The sequence below is a fragment of the Mirounga leonina genome, unplaced genomic scaffold (assembly GCF_011800145.1).
Source record: "Mirounga leonina isolate KUSES-001 unplaced genomic scaffold, KU_Mleo_1.0 Mir_82, whole genome shotgun sequence".
Taxonomy (NCBI): domain Eukaryota; kingdom Metazoa; phylum Chordata; class Mammalia; order Carnivora; family Phocidae; genus Mirounga; species Mirounga leonina.
This window is the reverse complement of record NW_023270825.1, coordinates 24,144,151-24,160,115: the sequence shown is the minus strand read 5'-3', so window position 1 is coordinate 24,160,115 and position 15,965 is coordinate 24,144,151. Positions and strand designations below refer to the sequence as shown.

The following is a 15,965-nucleotide window of genomic DNA, read 5'->3' as shown; positions in this document are numbered from 1 at the left end:
AGTATTTCTTAAAGAAAAACGAAAACAAAAACCAGAAACAACCAAAACCTCACATCATTTCTTTTTTTTTTTAAATTTTATTATGTTATGTTAGTCACCATACAATACATCATTAGTTTTTGATGTAGTGATCCACGATCCATTGTTTTCATATAACATTTATTCTTTAAAAGAGAAAGATTTCAAAAGATTTTCAATGTGAAAAAAAAAAATCACACACACAGAAAAAGAACAAAATAAACAACTATAATCCCACCATCATTCACATTTTGGTATATGCCTATCCTTTCAGTTTTTTAAAAAAACATGTAAACGTTCTATACAAAATTACATACAGTTTCATAACTGACTTTTCTCATTAGATACAGCGTATTTTCTCATATCTCTACGTGTTCTTCCAAAACGTAACTTTAAATGGCTACAGAGTTCCCTTGCATGGTGATGTCACACTCACTAGGACAGAACCACAAACGCAGGTACTTTCTGCAAAGAACAGTGCCTCTTGATAGAAAACTGCTCAATAACCACTTCCCGAATGAATACATGAACTTCGTCAACCAACTCCCTGTTGCTGGATATCGAGCTTATTTGGGACTTTCACTGTTACATCCTTACACAAAAGTCTTGTGGACAGCTCTAAAGACTTCTTTTGACTTAACTCCTAGAAGTGACATTTATTGGGTCAAATGGTACACACTTCAGAAGAGAATTAAGATGACTGTACAGTTTATCATCAAACCACATCACTTTGGAGAGGACAAGGGGATGGAATTCAGGAATTCCGCAGTCACAGTCCCCCTGGCAGAATGTCATCTGAGTATCAGTTTCCCCAGACCCAACACTGTGACTACACTTGATACGGCATATATCCTACATCGTACTGAGTATCTACTCAGGCATTTTTGGTATAAAATAATGAAGGAAAAAAATCTTCCCCTTGGCCCCTTCCCCTGATTTCAGGTTCCTGCCTAGGGGTCTAGCTTCCTTTCTCCGGCATCCACCAACACCTTCTTCTGTGCAAGGCCAGATCACTTAGGCTCTATGCTGTCCGCAGCAACTACTCAACCCTGTCACCCGGGCGTGAGGGAGCAGCCACAGGTCATCTCTAAGTAAGTGTGACTGTGTTCTGATGAAGACTTTACTTACGGACACAGAAATCTGGTTTTTTCTTATTTTCATGAAATACTATTCTCTTGACTTCTTCTCCCCAGCCACTTAGGAATGTAAAAACTATTTTTAGTCCGTGGGCAGTACAAACACAGGAGGTCTGTCAGCATGTGCTGCCTCTTGACATAGAAAATGTCTGGTGGACAACTAAAACAAACCTAGGCAGATCATCCTCATGTAAATGTGGAAAAATCACCAATTTTTCCTTTTTCCTCAATTGCATCATTTTCTGCTTACTGTGAAGGTAGAGTTGCATTATAGATCTTCAACTATAGGTTCCTCACAAAAATAAGTAAAAATGAGAGAGACGGGAGAATTTAATGGTGTAAACAATTTTCCTCACCGTCCAACTCAATCAGCACATCCCTTGAGGGAGTGTGCTGGGCTGGGAGATCGGAGTCTGCTCCTCTTGGCTGGCCCGTTTCTACAGGCTGCTCACAGCACACATACCTCGCTTCATGGAGTGTCAGTTTACAGTCTGAATATGTACTTTTTTTGCACCACATTATTCCTAAACACAAGTTAGCACCTTTATCTGATATTCAATTGACTAAAGAGCAAACTATTCTAATGCTGAAGGATGCGCTGACCTACTGGATTTGCTAAATGACAGGATGTGGGTTTCCAGTGGGTCACATATGAGGTACACTATGGAAAACATAAGGGATTTTTCCAGTGGTAATTTTAATTATTTAAACTTATTTAATTATTTAAAATAATTTATCTAAAATTTTCCCATCATGCACTAAGTTTTGAGGTCATTTAGACGTAGTTATTTAGATATAAGGGATGAATCTATTAATTTTTATTTCTTAAAAAACAAGTATCAAAATATGAACTCAATATGCAATGTTCCTAAGAAGAAAAAAGGCAGGACAGCGACATGCAGACGTGGCGAGTCTTGTCGCAAGCAGCAGGTATCCAAGTGGCTTCCAGCCAGTCGTCCACACAGACAAAAGGCGATGTTTCTAAGAGTCCATGCAGTAATAAAATACTGACACCATGTTTCTAGAAAGGAGCACTAAACTCCCAGTATCATTTGAAATGGAAGATGGTAGTAAATACTATCTTCATGTCATAGATGAGGAAACCGAGGCTCTGAGAAATGTAAAGCAGCTCAGCCAAGGGTACAGTGAGTCGAGTTGGTGGGGGTACAAAGATTCATGCATTTTCCAAGCTGCCCACCATCACAAAAGACAGCAGTGACTGGGATATCAAAGAATATTCTCTCCTATGAGACAGTCACAGAGAAGACTTAGGGCAGAGCGGGATGGCACAGGGCAGAACAGCTGGAGGGCTCCAACAGCATGAACAACACAGCAAGTAGAAACAGGAAGAAACTAATCCCAGATTCGCTAACCCTCAAAGATAGATACAGATCTTTAATTTAAAAGACAGAAAGTTTATTCATGGAGAAAACAGTTACAGAACACCCTTGGGGTTTTTTTAGTCCAACAATTAAAATTGCATTAAAAAGCCAACAGGAAGAGTTTCGACCTAAAAGAAATCTGGAGAAACTACTGCTCCCCTTCCCTTGGCTTTATATATATTTTATCTTTTAGGCAAGAGAGATAGCTGTGATTAATTTCTTTCCTAGGAGATGAGGTTTCTAGTTCCATTGTCTTAATGTGTATAGGATTTCTCTGTGAAAGCCAGAGAAGACGGAAGAAAAGATCACTGGATGGCTGGAACAATGAAGGTGAGACTAATGGTTGGTTCCTGGAACCACAATTATACCACAAATCACTAGATGGGGTAGCAGGAGGGGTGTCAGATTTCCCATTAATAAATCTGAGGTATTTAAGGCTCCAATAACATGGAAACTCACTTCCACCTCCCTCAGAGGTAACGGCAGAGGCTGGAAAGGCTATTCTGGAAGGTCAAAGCTCCTTGGACTTCTCACATACATTAGTGCCAACATCGAACCAGCCTGGACCATGTCCAACAGGAGCAAAGTGGCTAACTGCTTTACTCTTCAGGATGGGTTCCAAGGCAGCACTATGATCCACGATGAGCTTTTCCCGGTCTCTCTTTTTGGCTTGTCCTGAGGCTAGAGTCTATGGCAATACAAGAAAGCGTGGCCATTTACTTGAGACCTGCCTGGGGAAAAGAACGGGCCCTCCAAGTCTCAGCTATCAGGGTTGAGCTTCACTCGTTTTACTTGGCAAGTCTCGTCGTCCAGGTGGCAGAAACCTTCTGTGGTGATGTCTCTTTTCTTCTCCTCCACGGATTCCCAAGGGAAGTCCTGGTCTGTGGCCAGTACCTGTCGGACAGTCATGTTCACACGAGCGGTTTTCAGGTAGCTGCTGCACACCTGCCAGTCCTCCTCAGAGCAGGGCTCTGCCACTGAATCTCTGGGGAGGATGGCTGGGAGAGGTGTCTCTAGGCAGCACGGCAGGCTCTCCCCTTGAGGACTTGGAAGGACCCTTGGGACTGCATGGTTCAGCAGGCGGCTGAAACCTGACATTACCATGATGTCACCGCTGTGCAGAAACAGGGCCGTGGGCGCTTCATCTCTTTTGAGGCCACCCAGGAGAAAGATGGCCGACTGCCCGAAGCTATGCAAAAGTAAGTGAAACGGTACCCAACGGTAAGTTTCTGCTACGAACCACGGCTGGGAAAGTTACTGCCAAGCGCATTCCTTCTGAGTTTCATCTCAACACTTACTGCTCTCACATCCTCCTTTTTAATCCATGCTAAGACCCTTCTCTTCTGGCTTGTGTCTCTAAGTGACCAACGCATGATCTATCTGCTGCTTAAACTTAGCACAGCCCACGGGACCGCTACAATGTAAAATTTGAAGCACTTAAATAAGCAGACTAAAAATTTAGTTTTACTATTACCAGTATAAGTTTTAGTGATGCCTCTTTAAGATTTAAGCCTTCCAGGGGCGCCTGGGTGGCTCAGTCGGTTAGGCGACTGCCTTCGGCTCAGGTCATGATCCTGGAGTCCCGGGATCGAGTCCCACGTCGGGCTCACTGCTCAGCGGGGAGTCTGCTTCTGCCTCTGACCCTCCCCCCTCTCATGTGCTCTCTCTCATTCTCTCTCTCTCTCAAATAAATAAATAAAATCTTTAAAAAAAAAAAAAAGATTTAAGCCTTCCAATGAATTGAGTCCTTTACTATATTTATCAGGCCCATTCACTTTTTTTTTTAAAGATTTTATTTATTTATTTGAGAGAGAGAGAGTGAGCAAGAAAGAGAGCACATGAGCAGGGGCAGAGGGAGAGGGAGAAGCAGACTCCCCTGCTGAGCAGGGAGCCCGATGTGGGACTCGATTCCAGGACCCTGGGATCATGATCTGAACCGAAGGCAGATGCTTAACAACTGAGCCACCCAGGCAGCCTGCCTGTTCACTTTAAAGATAAGGCAATTAATAAAAGACACTGTTCAGGCACTTTCTTTGTGAGATACAGCTGCAGCACTTTGCCCAATTTAAACTTATGTTTAGGGAGGCAAGGCAGTAAACTAGTCAGGCTTCTGTGCTTTACTCTTCCCTATTCCAAAAAGGTTGCTCGTTTCGCCTATGGCCTTCCACTTGCCTATTCCACGAACACCGATGATACCTTTCAATACAAAAGGTGGACTCCATGCATCTTAAACAGAAATATTAACTGTAATTTGGTTACTACTCTTAAGGACAAGGCTAATTTTACTTATGATAACATTGTTAAGACACCCAGAAGTAGAAGCTTATAGAGTCCAACCACTTCTTAAAGTCCTATGTTTTTATTTATTTTAGCTAGAAATGCTTTAGCATAAGGAATGAAGTGATAGAAAGTAATCCCAAATCCCTAGAACCAGCTTACCTGAAAGACAGCAGGGGTTTGGAGTGATCTAGTTCAGATCTGTCTACGTGGATTCCCAGGGTGGAGTCCAATCTGTAGTAATTCAGGATCCCTGCCTCGGCTCGGAAACCCTGAAACCCACAGGCTGTGGCTACTTGCTCTGAGAGGAAAGCCAGGTCAGAAGGGAAAGGTGTATAATGATCGGCTGAGTATTTCTTTGATAAAAGTAGGGAAAATAAGAAAAATAAACAATGATCTCAGGAAAATAGGAACTGTGGCATAAGATTAATTACCACTTTAAAATTATCTAACTTATTCGTAATCCAAACAGCATGATTTATCCATCTGTTTTTGAGGTATCCAGTAATCCAATAATGAGACGTTCAAAATAGCGAGCACCTAGGACATGGCAGGCACATGCCGTGCAGTGTTAAATCAGACAAGTTCACCCTGCATGGAGTCTACCCATGAAGCAATTACTACGTCTCTCTCTGGTGCACTTTAATCTCAAATAGGATCATTCTCATAGGACAAAAAAGCAACTCAAAACTGTCACTGCCAAGAGGCACAGGATGACTAAATGTAATGTGGTATCCTGGAACAGAAAAAGGACTTCAGTTAAAAACTAAAAAAAACTGAATGAAAGCTAAGAAAATATGAATAAAATATGGACTTCGCCATTGTAATAATGCATTAACATTGGTCCACTAATTGAGACAAAGGTACCATAATAATGTAAGATGTTGGTGGGCACCTGGGTGGCTCAGTTGGTTAAGCGACTGCCTTCGGCTCAGGTCATGATCCCGGAGTCCCGGGATCGAGTCCCACATCAGGCTCCCTGCTCGGCAGGGAGTCTGCTTCTCCCTCTAACCCCACCCCCTCTTGCGTTCTCTCTCTCAAATAAATAAATAAATAAAATCTTTAAAAAAAATAATGTAAGATGTTGATAGGGAGAACTGGGTATGGGAACTCTGTACTACAATCTTTTCAACTTTCCTGCAAATCCAGAACTATCCTAAAATACAAAGCTTATTAAAAAAAAGAAAGCAAGCAATTCAAATACAACAGCCAGTTTGGTTTGGGGCCCCTCAGCCCGCAACATGGCACACTGCCAATTTCACTGGTCAGTCTGATGGGATGACATGCTCAGAACATCTGAACTGAAACTAACTTACACCATGGTCAAGGCAGGACCTTAAAATGGAGGTAATTTTCAGCACTTACCTTCCTGGACTATTTTTAGCATGTAAAGATCACAATATCCCTCTTCTCCTAAATAAAACAAAACCCATCAAAGGGCCGAACACTCACTCTCTCTACAAAAGCCTGCAGTTTAGGAAAACGACAAGGTGGCAGCCTCCTAGGCAGACCAGGGTGAGGGCGGCTCGCCGTGTAAGCCTGCAGCAGCCCGATGCCCCTCCGTGTTGCTGCTGCTCTCGCTCCTCCCTTTGCCCAACAACCTCAAACCACACCAGCAAATCCACTGCCGCCTCACATCTGCGCTAGTGCCCTGACGTATCCCAGCTGTAGCAACAGGGCATAGCTCTGGCCAGAAGTGAGCTTTAACTTCAGGTTAAGGCAGACTTTTGTGAAAGGCCATTAAAGGATGGCCAAGCCTCTTCAGTTGGAATTTCTGTGTTTTATTTTTTCCTTCTTTTCCTTAAGTGCAAATCAGAAGAGTTCCCACTTAATTTCCCAAAACTAAGGATATGGCTAGAGAACTATAAGGTTTTCTCTACCCTTTCAAGTTTCAGTCCTTCACAAGATCAACTAGTCAGAGGTACTGTTCTAGCACTAGGTTACCTCTGTGAGCTTTCAACCCCATCCCCAACTATCTATGCACTAGTCTTCTTACTTCTCTTTCACTTTTCTCCATTGAGTCACTCAGAGTTTCTGGTAATTTTTCACTCCACATTTTTCTTAGTAAATGAGAGTAACTTTAAGTCCTTGGGGAATACCAGTATCAGCAATAAATATAACATCATAAAAAATAAGCTAACATGTATCGTGTTAATGTATTTAACTTCTCAAAACAAGCCGGCACCACTGTAATCACGATGCGGGCATTACACCTTTGACGCTCACGCCCCCCTTTACGAGGTATGCACTATCCTGTGGAAGGCCAGATTCAACCCCGGGCTGGCTCACCCAGAGAGAATCACCTGGCTATTTCCCCAAACACAGATATCCAGTCTTCCATTAAATCTGCATTACTGAAAGTAATAGGTCATGAACATTTTTGAGCAACATTTATCATTATTTTGAGCAGTTAATTTAATTATTAATAAGCTGGGTTGACTGAAACTATGGAGCTTTTAGTAAGTAACTAGTTAGTAGGAAGATGGTCTATACCAATCTATTTATTAAGTTTATTCTCAAAATTAGTCCTTCCACTTGGTGTCAAACATCTCATGGAGACAAGAGGCACTAGGTTGCCCGTTATAAAGGAGGTCCTTTTGGAAGCATGGAGGTCAGGAAAGAAGAAACTGTACCTCAAGAAAACACTGAACTTTGTTAACTGTAGGACATTCTTTCCTATCTGTGTCTTGTGAGCAAGGGTGTCTTTTGTGAGCTGATGGAGAATACCACAAGTAGATGGAGCTCCTTTTACTCCAAACAGATATTATGTAGAAAATACAAGCTCAGGGCGCCTGGGTGGCTCAGTTAAGCGTTGCCTTTGGCTCAGGTCATGATCCCAGTGACCTGGGATTGAGCCCCGCAGCAGGCTCTGTGCTCAGCAGGGAGCCTGCTTCTCCCTCTCCCTCTGCCTGCCTGTCTACTTGTGATCTCTCTCTCTCTGTCAAATAAATAAATAAATAAAATCTTAAAAAAAAAAAAAAGAAAATACAAGCTCAACAGACACTAAACAATAATGGAAATAAAGGTTTTAATTGAGAATTGCTCTTGAATGCAGTAAAGAAAAATCTGTACCCCTGAAACATACTTAGAGAAAGCACCAATGACTTCTGATGAAACAATATAACCTAAGGGCATATGAAGAAATTTTCTCTTGGGAGAAATTATTCATTCCTCTTGAGACACTGTTATCGAGAGGATTTTAAGAGATAAAAGAAAGAGATCCTTCCACAAATGGATAATCTGACACTTTACAAGCTTGGCCAGGAAGACATCCAACTACTGAGCCCAAGGAGTGTAAAAGCGAAGACAATGGAATTTGCAAGGAAATTTGCATACCTTACTGTCCCAGTTATAATGGTAGCCTAGGGTCACCCAGCGCAACTTCTCTAGTAAACTTCGGGGTCTCCGTTTATTTGCTTCTTTGTACCTGTGAAGATTGGGGACAAGAGGATTTATTCACCTCAAATGGCAACAACAGCCCTTTGCATGCATGGAATTTGGTATTCCTTGGTATAAGTTGTTAGCAAAGATCTTGATAGAAGTGAGAACAAATGAGTTGACCAAAATACAGTAACACCAAAAAACATGTTAGCATTTCTTTTTTAAGATTTATTCATTTGACAGTGAGACAGTGTGTGCATGCGTGCGTGCTGGGGGGGGGGGGGAGGGGCCGAGGGAAAGAATCCCAAGCAGACTCCCTGCTAAGTGGGGAGCTGGACCCAGGGCTCGATCTCAGGACCCTGAGATCATGACCTAAGACGACATCAAGTCAGACACTCAACCGACTGAGCCACCCAGATGCCCCCATGTTAGCATTTCTAATTTTTAGTCCTTGGCTCTAAATCCTCTGCTGAACAGGATCAATTTTATATTATTATTTTTTAAAGATTTTATTTATTTATTTGTCAGAGAGACAGAGCACAAGCAGGGGGAGGGGCCGAGGGAGAAGGAGAAGCAGACTCCCCACTGAGCAAGGAGCCCAATGTGGGGCTGGATCCTGGGACTCCACGATCATGACCTGAGCCAAAGGCAGACGCTTAACCAACTAAGCCACCCAGGCACCCCATGTTAGCACTTCTAACTTTTAGCCCTTGGTTCTAAACCCTCTGCTGAATGGGATCAATTTTAAATGGCAAGTCTCCAGCATCTCAATAATGATAAAATAAGAACAACACAGAAATGTCTTTACCTGTCCATTGGAAATGGGACCAAGGGCATTATGGGTAATTGAAAATTTGGCTAATAGAACATGTTCCATTTGGTTTGCTGAAAGTGAGGTATGATTAATCATAGCTATCACTACGTTTACAATGATGGTGGCTTCCCAGAATTATAGGTTGGGGGAAAAAGTCTGGCAAAATATACATTGTTTACAATAAAAAATAACTGGTTTAACACGACTTCTTCAACCCTGTCTAACATAGCTTAGATAATTGAGGCTTAGCTAACAATTAAGGGCCACTGTAATTGATTTGGTTTCTGACATCCCCTTGTTCAAACACAGGAGGCTTCTGTAAAACAGAGAGGTGCCCTTTCTGCAATTACATCCTGTCTGATCAAATCTATGGGATTAACTACTCTTTTTCTAAGGAGGAAGAAGCTTTTTTGATTTACCTCTAAATATCTAAAAATACAAGAATGCTAGGCCTAATAATTTTAGGGTTTATTTTTCCTATGTAATTTACATCAGCAATTGAACAAATTTTTTTTTTTTAAGATTTTATTTATTTATTCATGAGAGACAGAGAGAGAGAGGCAGAGGGAGAAGCAGGCTCCCAAGGAGCAGGGAGCCCAATGTGGGACTCGATCCCAGGACTCTGGGATCATGACCTGAGCTGAAGGCAGACGCTTAACCATCTGAGCCACCCAGGTGCCCTGAACAAATTTTTTTGGTCCAAGAACCACTGCTGTTTAAAAAAGAAAAGATTAGACTGCTTTAAGGACTTCATATTTTGACAGGACATGACAGATAAGTAGAAGAAAAAATGAAGGGAAAATTAAAGGCAGTATAAAATCTGTACTAAACTGAATAGCACAAGACTTTGAGGACCACTGGAATTAAGAAAAAGGAGAGCTCAAAGTTAGCTGTCTAATCAGTTAAGGCCTCATGGCAGAGTTGGGAGTTGAACGTGGCATTGAAGAATGGCCAGCATTTAAACAGAGAGTGGAGCAGTGGTCAATACCGGCATACCACATGAGCAGAAGCAAAGGTTTTATTAGAGGCTCACACTGTAAGTGGCACTTGTCTTGACTGACAGAGTTTACAGAATAGATGCTATCTGTCCTCAGAAAGTTTACATTCTAAGGACATCATGACACACATATCCATCAAGACCAGTAGCTAAAAGGAATGGAACAAACACCGATTTACTTAGGAGAGCAGTGCAGAAAAGAGGCAGAGCAGATCTGACTGCTATCCTCTGAAAGGCCTGCTTGCAAGGTTGGCTGTTGGCAGGCATCTGGAACTTGGAATCTGGGGAGGTTCACACCATTCCCAGAACTGCTGTTCACTGTGCCTAAACTTTTTATGCAAAACATTATGGTTTATGTTGAACAGCTGCCTTCCTTCTGGGAGTCTGGAATTTGGTTTGTGTCACAGAGACTTAGGGACCAGCCCCTAGTAAGAACCTGGGCACTAAGCTTCCCTGGAAGACAACATTTCAACATGTTGTCACAACTCATTATTGGGGGAATTAAGTACACCTTATGTGACTTCACTGGGAGAAAACCCTGGAAGCCTGAGCCTGGTTTTCCCAGGACTTTACTCAATGTGTCTTCTCCCTTCACTGATTTTGCTTTGTATTCTTTGAACTGGAATAAATCTTATCCATGAAGACAGCTATGTGCTGAGCTCTCCTGGTGAATCACCAAAATTGGGTATGGTCTTGGGGACACCTGGCACAAGAGAAGACAGATAATGATTAGCAGTTCAGGGGAAACAATATATATGCGTGGCGAGTGACCGCAACTAGCTAATGTGAACAGTTACCATGTAGAACTACCACTAATTATTTACATTTTCTATGTGTAAAAACTAAAAACTGGAAAAAAAAAAAAAGGGAATGCGAAGTTACTAACACAACCTGAGTTCTACCAATGTTTCTTCAGCTAAAGATACAGATAAGAAAGAACTCCCTGATGATCCCCTCTGGAGAACATAAGCTATTTTAGTAGCCTTGGGATTGAAAATAAGAATGACCTCTCATTTCTGGATTCATGTGAATATTGTGGTTAATAGTGCATACCCCACTTAGTTTCTGCCAAGTGGTTTCCAAATTTTAATGGTCAGGAGAATCACCTAGAGGGCTTGTTAAAACTCAAATGGCTGGGCACAGACATATAAATTCTGATTCAGCAAGTCTAGGACAGAGCCTAAGAACCTGCATTTCTTTTTTTTAAATTTTTTTATTGTTATGTTAATCCCCATACATTACATCATTAGTTTTAGATGTAGTGTTCCATGATTCATTGTTTGTGCATAACACCCAGTGCTCCATGCAGAACGTGCCCTCCTCAATACCCATTGCCAGGCTAACCCATCTTCCCACCCCCCTCCCCTCTAGAACCCTCAATTTGTTTTTCAGAGTCCATCGTCTCTCATGGTTCGTCTACCCCTCCGATTTCCCCCCCTTCATTCTTCCCCTCCTGCAACCTTCTTTTTTTTTTTTTAAACATATATTGCATTATTTGTTTCAGAGGTACGGATCTGAGATTCAACAGTCTTGCACAATTCACAGCGCTTACCAGAGCACATACCCTCCCCAGTGTCTATCACCCAGATCATCCAAAGATGTCTTCTTTGGAAAAATGTCTGTTCATGTCTTCTGCCCTTTTCTTGATTGGATTCTTTGTTCTTTGGGTGTTGAGTTTGATAAGTTCTTTATAGATTTTGGATACTAACCCTTTATCTGATATGTCATTTGCAAATATCTTCTCCCATTCTGTCGGTTGTCTTTTGGTTTTGTTGACTGTTTCCTTTGCTGTGCAAAAGCTTTTTATCTTGATGAAGTCCCAATAGTTCATTTTTGCCCTTGCTTCCCTTGCCTTTGGCGATGTTTCTAGGAAGAAGTTGCTGCGGCTGAGGTGGAAGAGGTTGCTGCCTGTGTTCTCCTTTAGGATTTTGATGGACTCCTGTCTCACATTGAGGTCTTTCAACCATTTGGAGTCTATTTTTGTGTGTGGTGTAAGGAAATGGTCCAGTTTCATTCTTCTGCATGTGGCTATCCAATTTTCCTAACACCATTTGTTGAAGAGACTGTCTTGTTTCCATTGGACATTCTTTCCTGCTTTGTTGAAGATTAGTTGACCATAGAGTTGAGGGTCCATTTCTGGGCTCTCTATTCTGTTCCATTGATCTATGTGCCTGTTTTTGTGCCAGTACCATACTGTCTTGATGATGACAGCTTTGTAATAGAGCTTAAGTCCGGAATTGTGATGCCACCAGCTTTGCTTTTCTTTTTCAACATTCCTCTGGCTATGCGGGGTCTTTTCTGGTTCCATACAAATATTAGGATTATTTGTTCCATTTCTTTGAAAAAAGTGGATGGTATTTTGATGGGGATTGCACTGAATGTGTAGATTGCTCTAGGTAGCATTGACATATTCACAATATTTGTTCTTCCAATCCATGAGCATGGAACGTCTTTCCATTTCTTTGTGTCTTCCTCAATTTCTTTCATGAGTATTTTATAGTTTTCTGAGTACAGATCCTTTGCCTCTTTGGTTAGATTTATTCCTAGGTATCTTACGGTTTTGGGTGCAATTGTAAATGGGATCGACTCCTTAATTTTTTACTCTTTCTTCTGTCTTGTTGTTGGTGTATAGGAATGCCACTGACTTCTGTGCATTGATTTTATATCCTGCCACTTTACTGAATTCCTGTATGAGTTCTAGCAGTTTTGGGGTGGAGTCTTTGGGGTTTTCCACATAAAGTATCATATCATCTGCAAAGAGTGAGAGTTTGACTTCTTTGCCGATTTGGATGCCTTTTATTTCTTTTTGTTGTCTGATTGCTGTGGCTAGGACTTCCAATACTATGTTGAATAGCAGTGGTGATAGTGGACATCCCTGCCGCATTCCTAACCTTAGGGGGAAAGCTCTCAGTTTTTCCCCATTGAGAATGATATTCGCTGTAGGTTTTTCATAGATGGCTTTTATGATATTGAGGTATGTACCCTCTATGCCTATACTCTGAAGAGTTTTGATCAAGAAAGGATGCTGTACTTTGTCAAATGCTTTTTCTGCATCTATTGAGAGGATCATATGATTCTTGATCTTTCTTTTGTTAATGTATTGTATCACGTTGATTGATTTGGGGATGTTGAACCAACCTTGCAGCCCAGGGATAAATCCCACTTGGTCGTGGTGAATAATCCTTTTAATGTACTGTTGGATCCTATTAGCTAGTATTTTGGCGAGAATTTTCGCATCCATTTTCATCAGGGATATTGGTCTGTAATTCTCCTTTTTGACGGGGTCTTTGGTTTTGGGATCAAGGTAATGCTGGCCTCATAAAATGAGTTTGGAAGTTTTCCTTCCATTTCTATTTTTTGGAACAGTTTCAGAAGAATAGGTATTAATTCTTCTTGAAATGTTTGGTAGAATTCCCCTGGGAAGCCATCTGGCCCTGGGCTTTTGTTTTTTCGGAGATTTTTGATGACTGCTTCAATTTCCTTAGTGGTTATAGGTCTGTTCAGGTTTTCTATTTCATCCTGGTTCAGTTTTGGTAGTTGATACATCTCTAGAAATGCATCCATTTCTTCCAGGTTATCTAATTTGCTGGCATAGAGTTGCTCATAATATGTTCTTATAATTGTTTGTATTTCCTTGGTGTTGGTTGTGATCTCTCCTCTTTCATTCATGATTTTGTTGATTTGGGTCTTTTCTCTTTTCTTTTTTTTTTTTAAGATTTTTTTTTTTTATTTGTTTGACAGAGAGAGATAGTGAGAGATAGTGAGAGCAGGAACACAAGCAGGGGGAGTGGGAGAGGGAGAAGCAGGCTTCCCGCTGAGCAAGGAGCCCGATGCGGGGCTCGATCCCAGGACCCTGGGATCATGACCTGAGCCGAAGGCAGACGCTTAACGACTGAGCCACCCAGGCGCCCCTCTTTTCTTTTTGATAAGTCTGGCCAGGGGTTTATCAATCTTGTTAATTCTTTCAAAGAACCAGCTCCTAGTTTCATTGATCTGTTCTACTTTGCTTTTGGTTTCTATTTCATTGATTTCTGCTCTGATCTTTATTATTTCTTTTCTCCTGCTGGGTTTAGGCTTTATTTGCTGTTCTTTCTCCAGCTCCTTTAGGTGTAGGGTTAGGTTGTGTACTTGAGACCTTTCTTGTTTCTTGAGAAAGGCTTGTATTGCTATATACTTTCCTCTTAGGACTGCCTTTGCTGCATCCCAAAGATTTTGAATAGCTGTGTTTTGATTTTCATTGGTTTCCATGAATTTTTAAAATTCTTCTTTAATTTCCTGGTTGACCCATTCATTCTTCAGTAGGATGCTCTTTAGCCTCCATGTATTTGAGTTCTTTCTGACTTTCCTCTTGTGATTGAGTTCTAGTTTCAAAGCATTGTGGTCTGAAAATAGGCAGGGAGTGATCCCAATCTTTTGGTACTGGTTGAGACCTGATTTATGACCCAGGATGTGATCTATTCTGGAGAATGTTCCATGGGCACTAGAGAAGAATGTGTATTCCGTTGCTTTGGGATGGAATGTTCTGAATATGTCTGTGAAGTCCATTTGGTCCAGTGTGTCATTTAAAGTCTTTATTTCCTTGTTGATCTTTTGCTTAGACGATCTGTCCATTTCAGTGAGGGGGGTGTTAAAGTCCCCCACTATTATTGTATTGTTGTCGATGTGTTTCTTTGCTTTTGTTATTAATTGCCTTATATAATTGGCTGCTCCCATGTTAGGGGCATAGATATTTACAATGGTTAGATCTTCTTGTTGGATAGACCCTTTAAGTAGGATATAGTGTCCTTCCTCATCTCTTAATACAGTCTTTGGTTTAAAATCTAATTTGTCTGATATAAGGATTGCCACCCCAGCTTTCTTTTGGTGTCCATTAGCATGGTAAATGGTTTTCCACCCCCTCACTTTAAATCTGGGGGTGTCTTTGGTTCTAAAATGAGTCTCTTGCAGACAGCATATCGATGGGTCTTGTTTTTTAATCCAATCTGATAGCCTGTGTCTTTTGATTGGGGCATTGAGCCCATCTACATTCAGGGTAACTATTGAAAGATAGGAATTTAGTGCTATTGTATTGTCTGTAAGGTGACTGTTACTGTATATTGTCTGTGTTCCTTTCTGGTCTATGTTGCTTTTAGGCTCTCTCTTTGCTTAGAGGACCCCTTTCAAGAGTTCTTGTAGGGCTGGTTTCGTTTGCAAATTCCTTTAGTTTTTGTTTGTCCTGGAAGCTTTTTATCTCTCCTTCAATTTTCAATGACAGCCTAGCTGGATATAGTATTCTTGGCTGCATATTTTTCTCATTTAGTGCTCTGAATATATCCTGCCAGTCCTTTCTGGCCTGCCAGGTCTCTGTGGATAGGTCTGTTGCCAATCTAATCTTTCTACCATTGTAGGTTACATATCTCTTCTCCCGAGCTGCCTTCAGGATTTTCTCTTTGTCTCTGAGACTCGTAAGTTTTACTATTAGATGTCGGGGTGTTGACCTATTTTTATTGATTTTGAGAGGGGTTCTCTGTGCTTCCTGGATTTTGATGCCTGTTTCCTTCCCCTAATTAGGGAAGTTCTCTGCTATAATTTGCTCCATTATACCTTCTGCCCCTCTCTCTCTTTCTTCTTCTTCTGGGATCCCAATTATTCTTATGTTGTTTCGTCTTATGGTATCGCTTATCTCTCGAATTCTGCCCTCGTGATCCATTAGTTGTTTCTCTCTCTTTTTCTCAGCTTCTTTATTTTCCATCATTTGGTCTTCTATATCACTGATTCTCTCTTCTGCCTCATTTATCCTAGCAGTTAGTGCCCCCATATTTGATTGCACCTCATTAATAGCCTTTTTGATTTCTACTTGGTTAGATTTTAGTTCTTTTACTTCTCCAAAAAGGGTTTCTCTAATAACTTCTATGCTTTTTTCAAGCCCAGCTAGTATCTTTAAAGTGATGATTCTGAACTCCAGATCTGACATCGTACTA

The 15,965-nt window shown here is 41.3% G+C and overlaps 1 protein-coding gene across 1 annotated transcript in view; it reads right to left on the bottom strand.

Annotated features, from left to right (window-relative positions):
• Window positions 1-1,387: 1,387 nt before the first annotated feature.
• The window catches only part of ALKBH1 (alkB homolog 1, histone H2A dioxygenase), a 31,044-nt gene continuing 16,466 nt past the window's right edge, over window positions 1,388-15,965 (bottom strand). The window contains exons 4-6 of the mRNA XM_034993041.1: window positions 8,150-8,240; window positions 4,976-5,169; window positions 1,388-3,725 (exon numbers count right to left, since the gene is read on the bottom strand). Coding sequence (XP_034848932.1) covers window positions 3,296-3,725; window positions 4,976-5,169; window positions 8,150-8,240 — 715 coding nt within the window. The 3' untranslated portion in view covers window positions 1,388-3,295. The remainder of the gene's footprint in view (window positions 3,726-4,975; window positions 5,170-8,149; window positions 8,241-15,965) is intronic.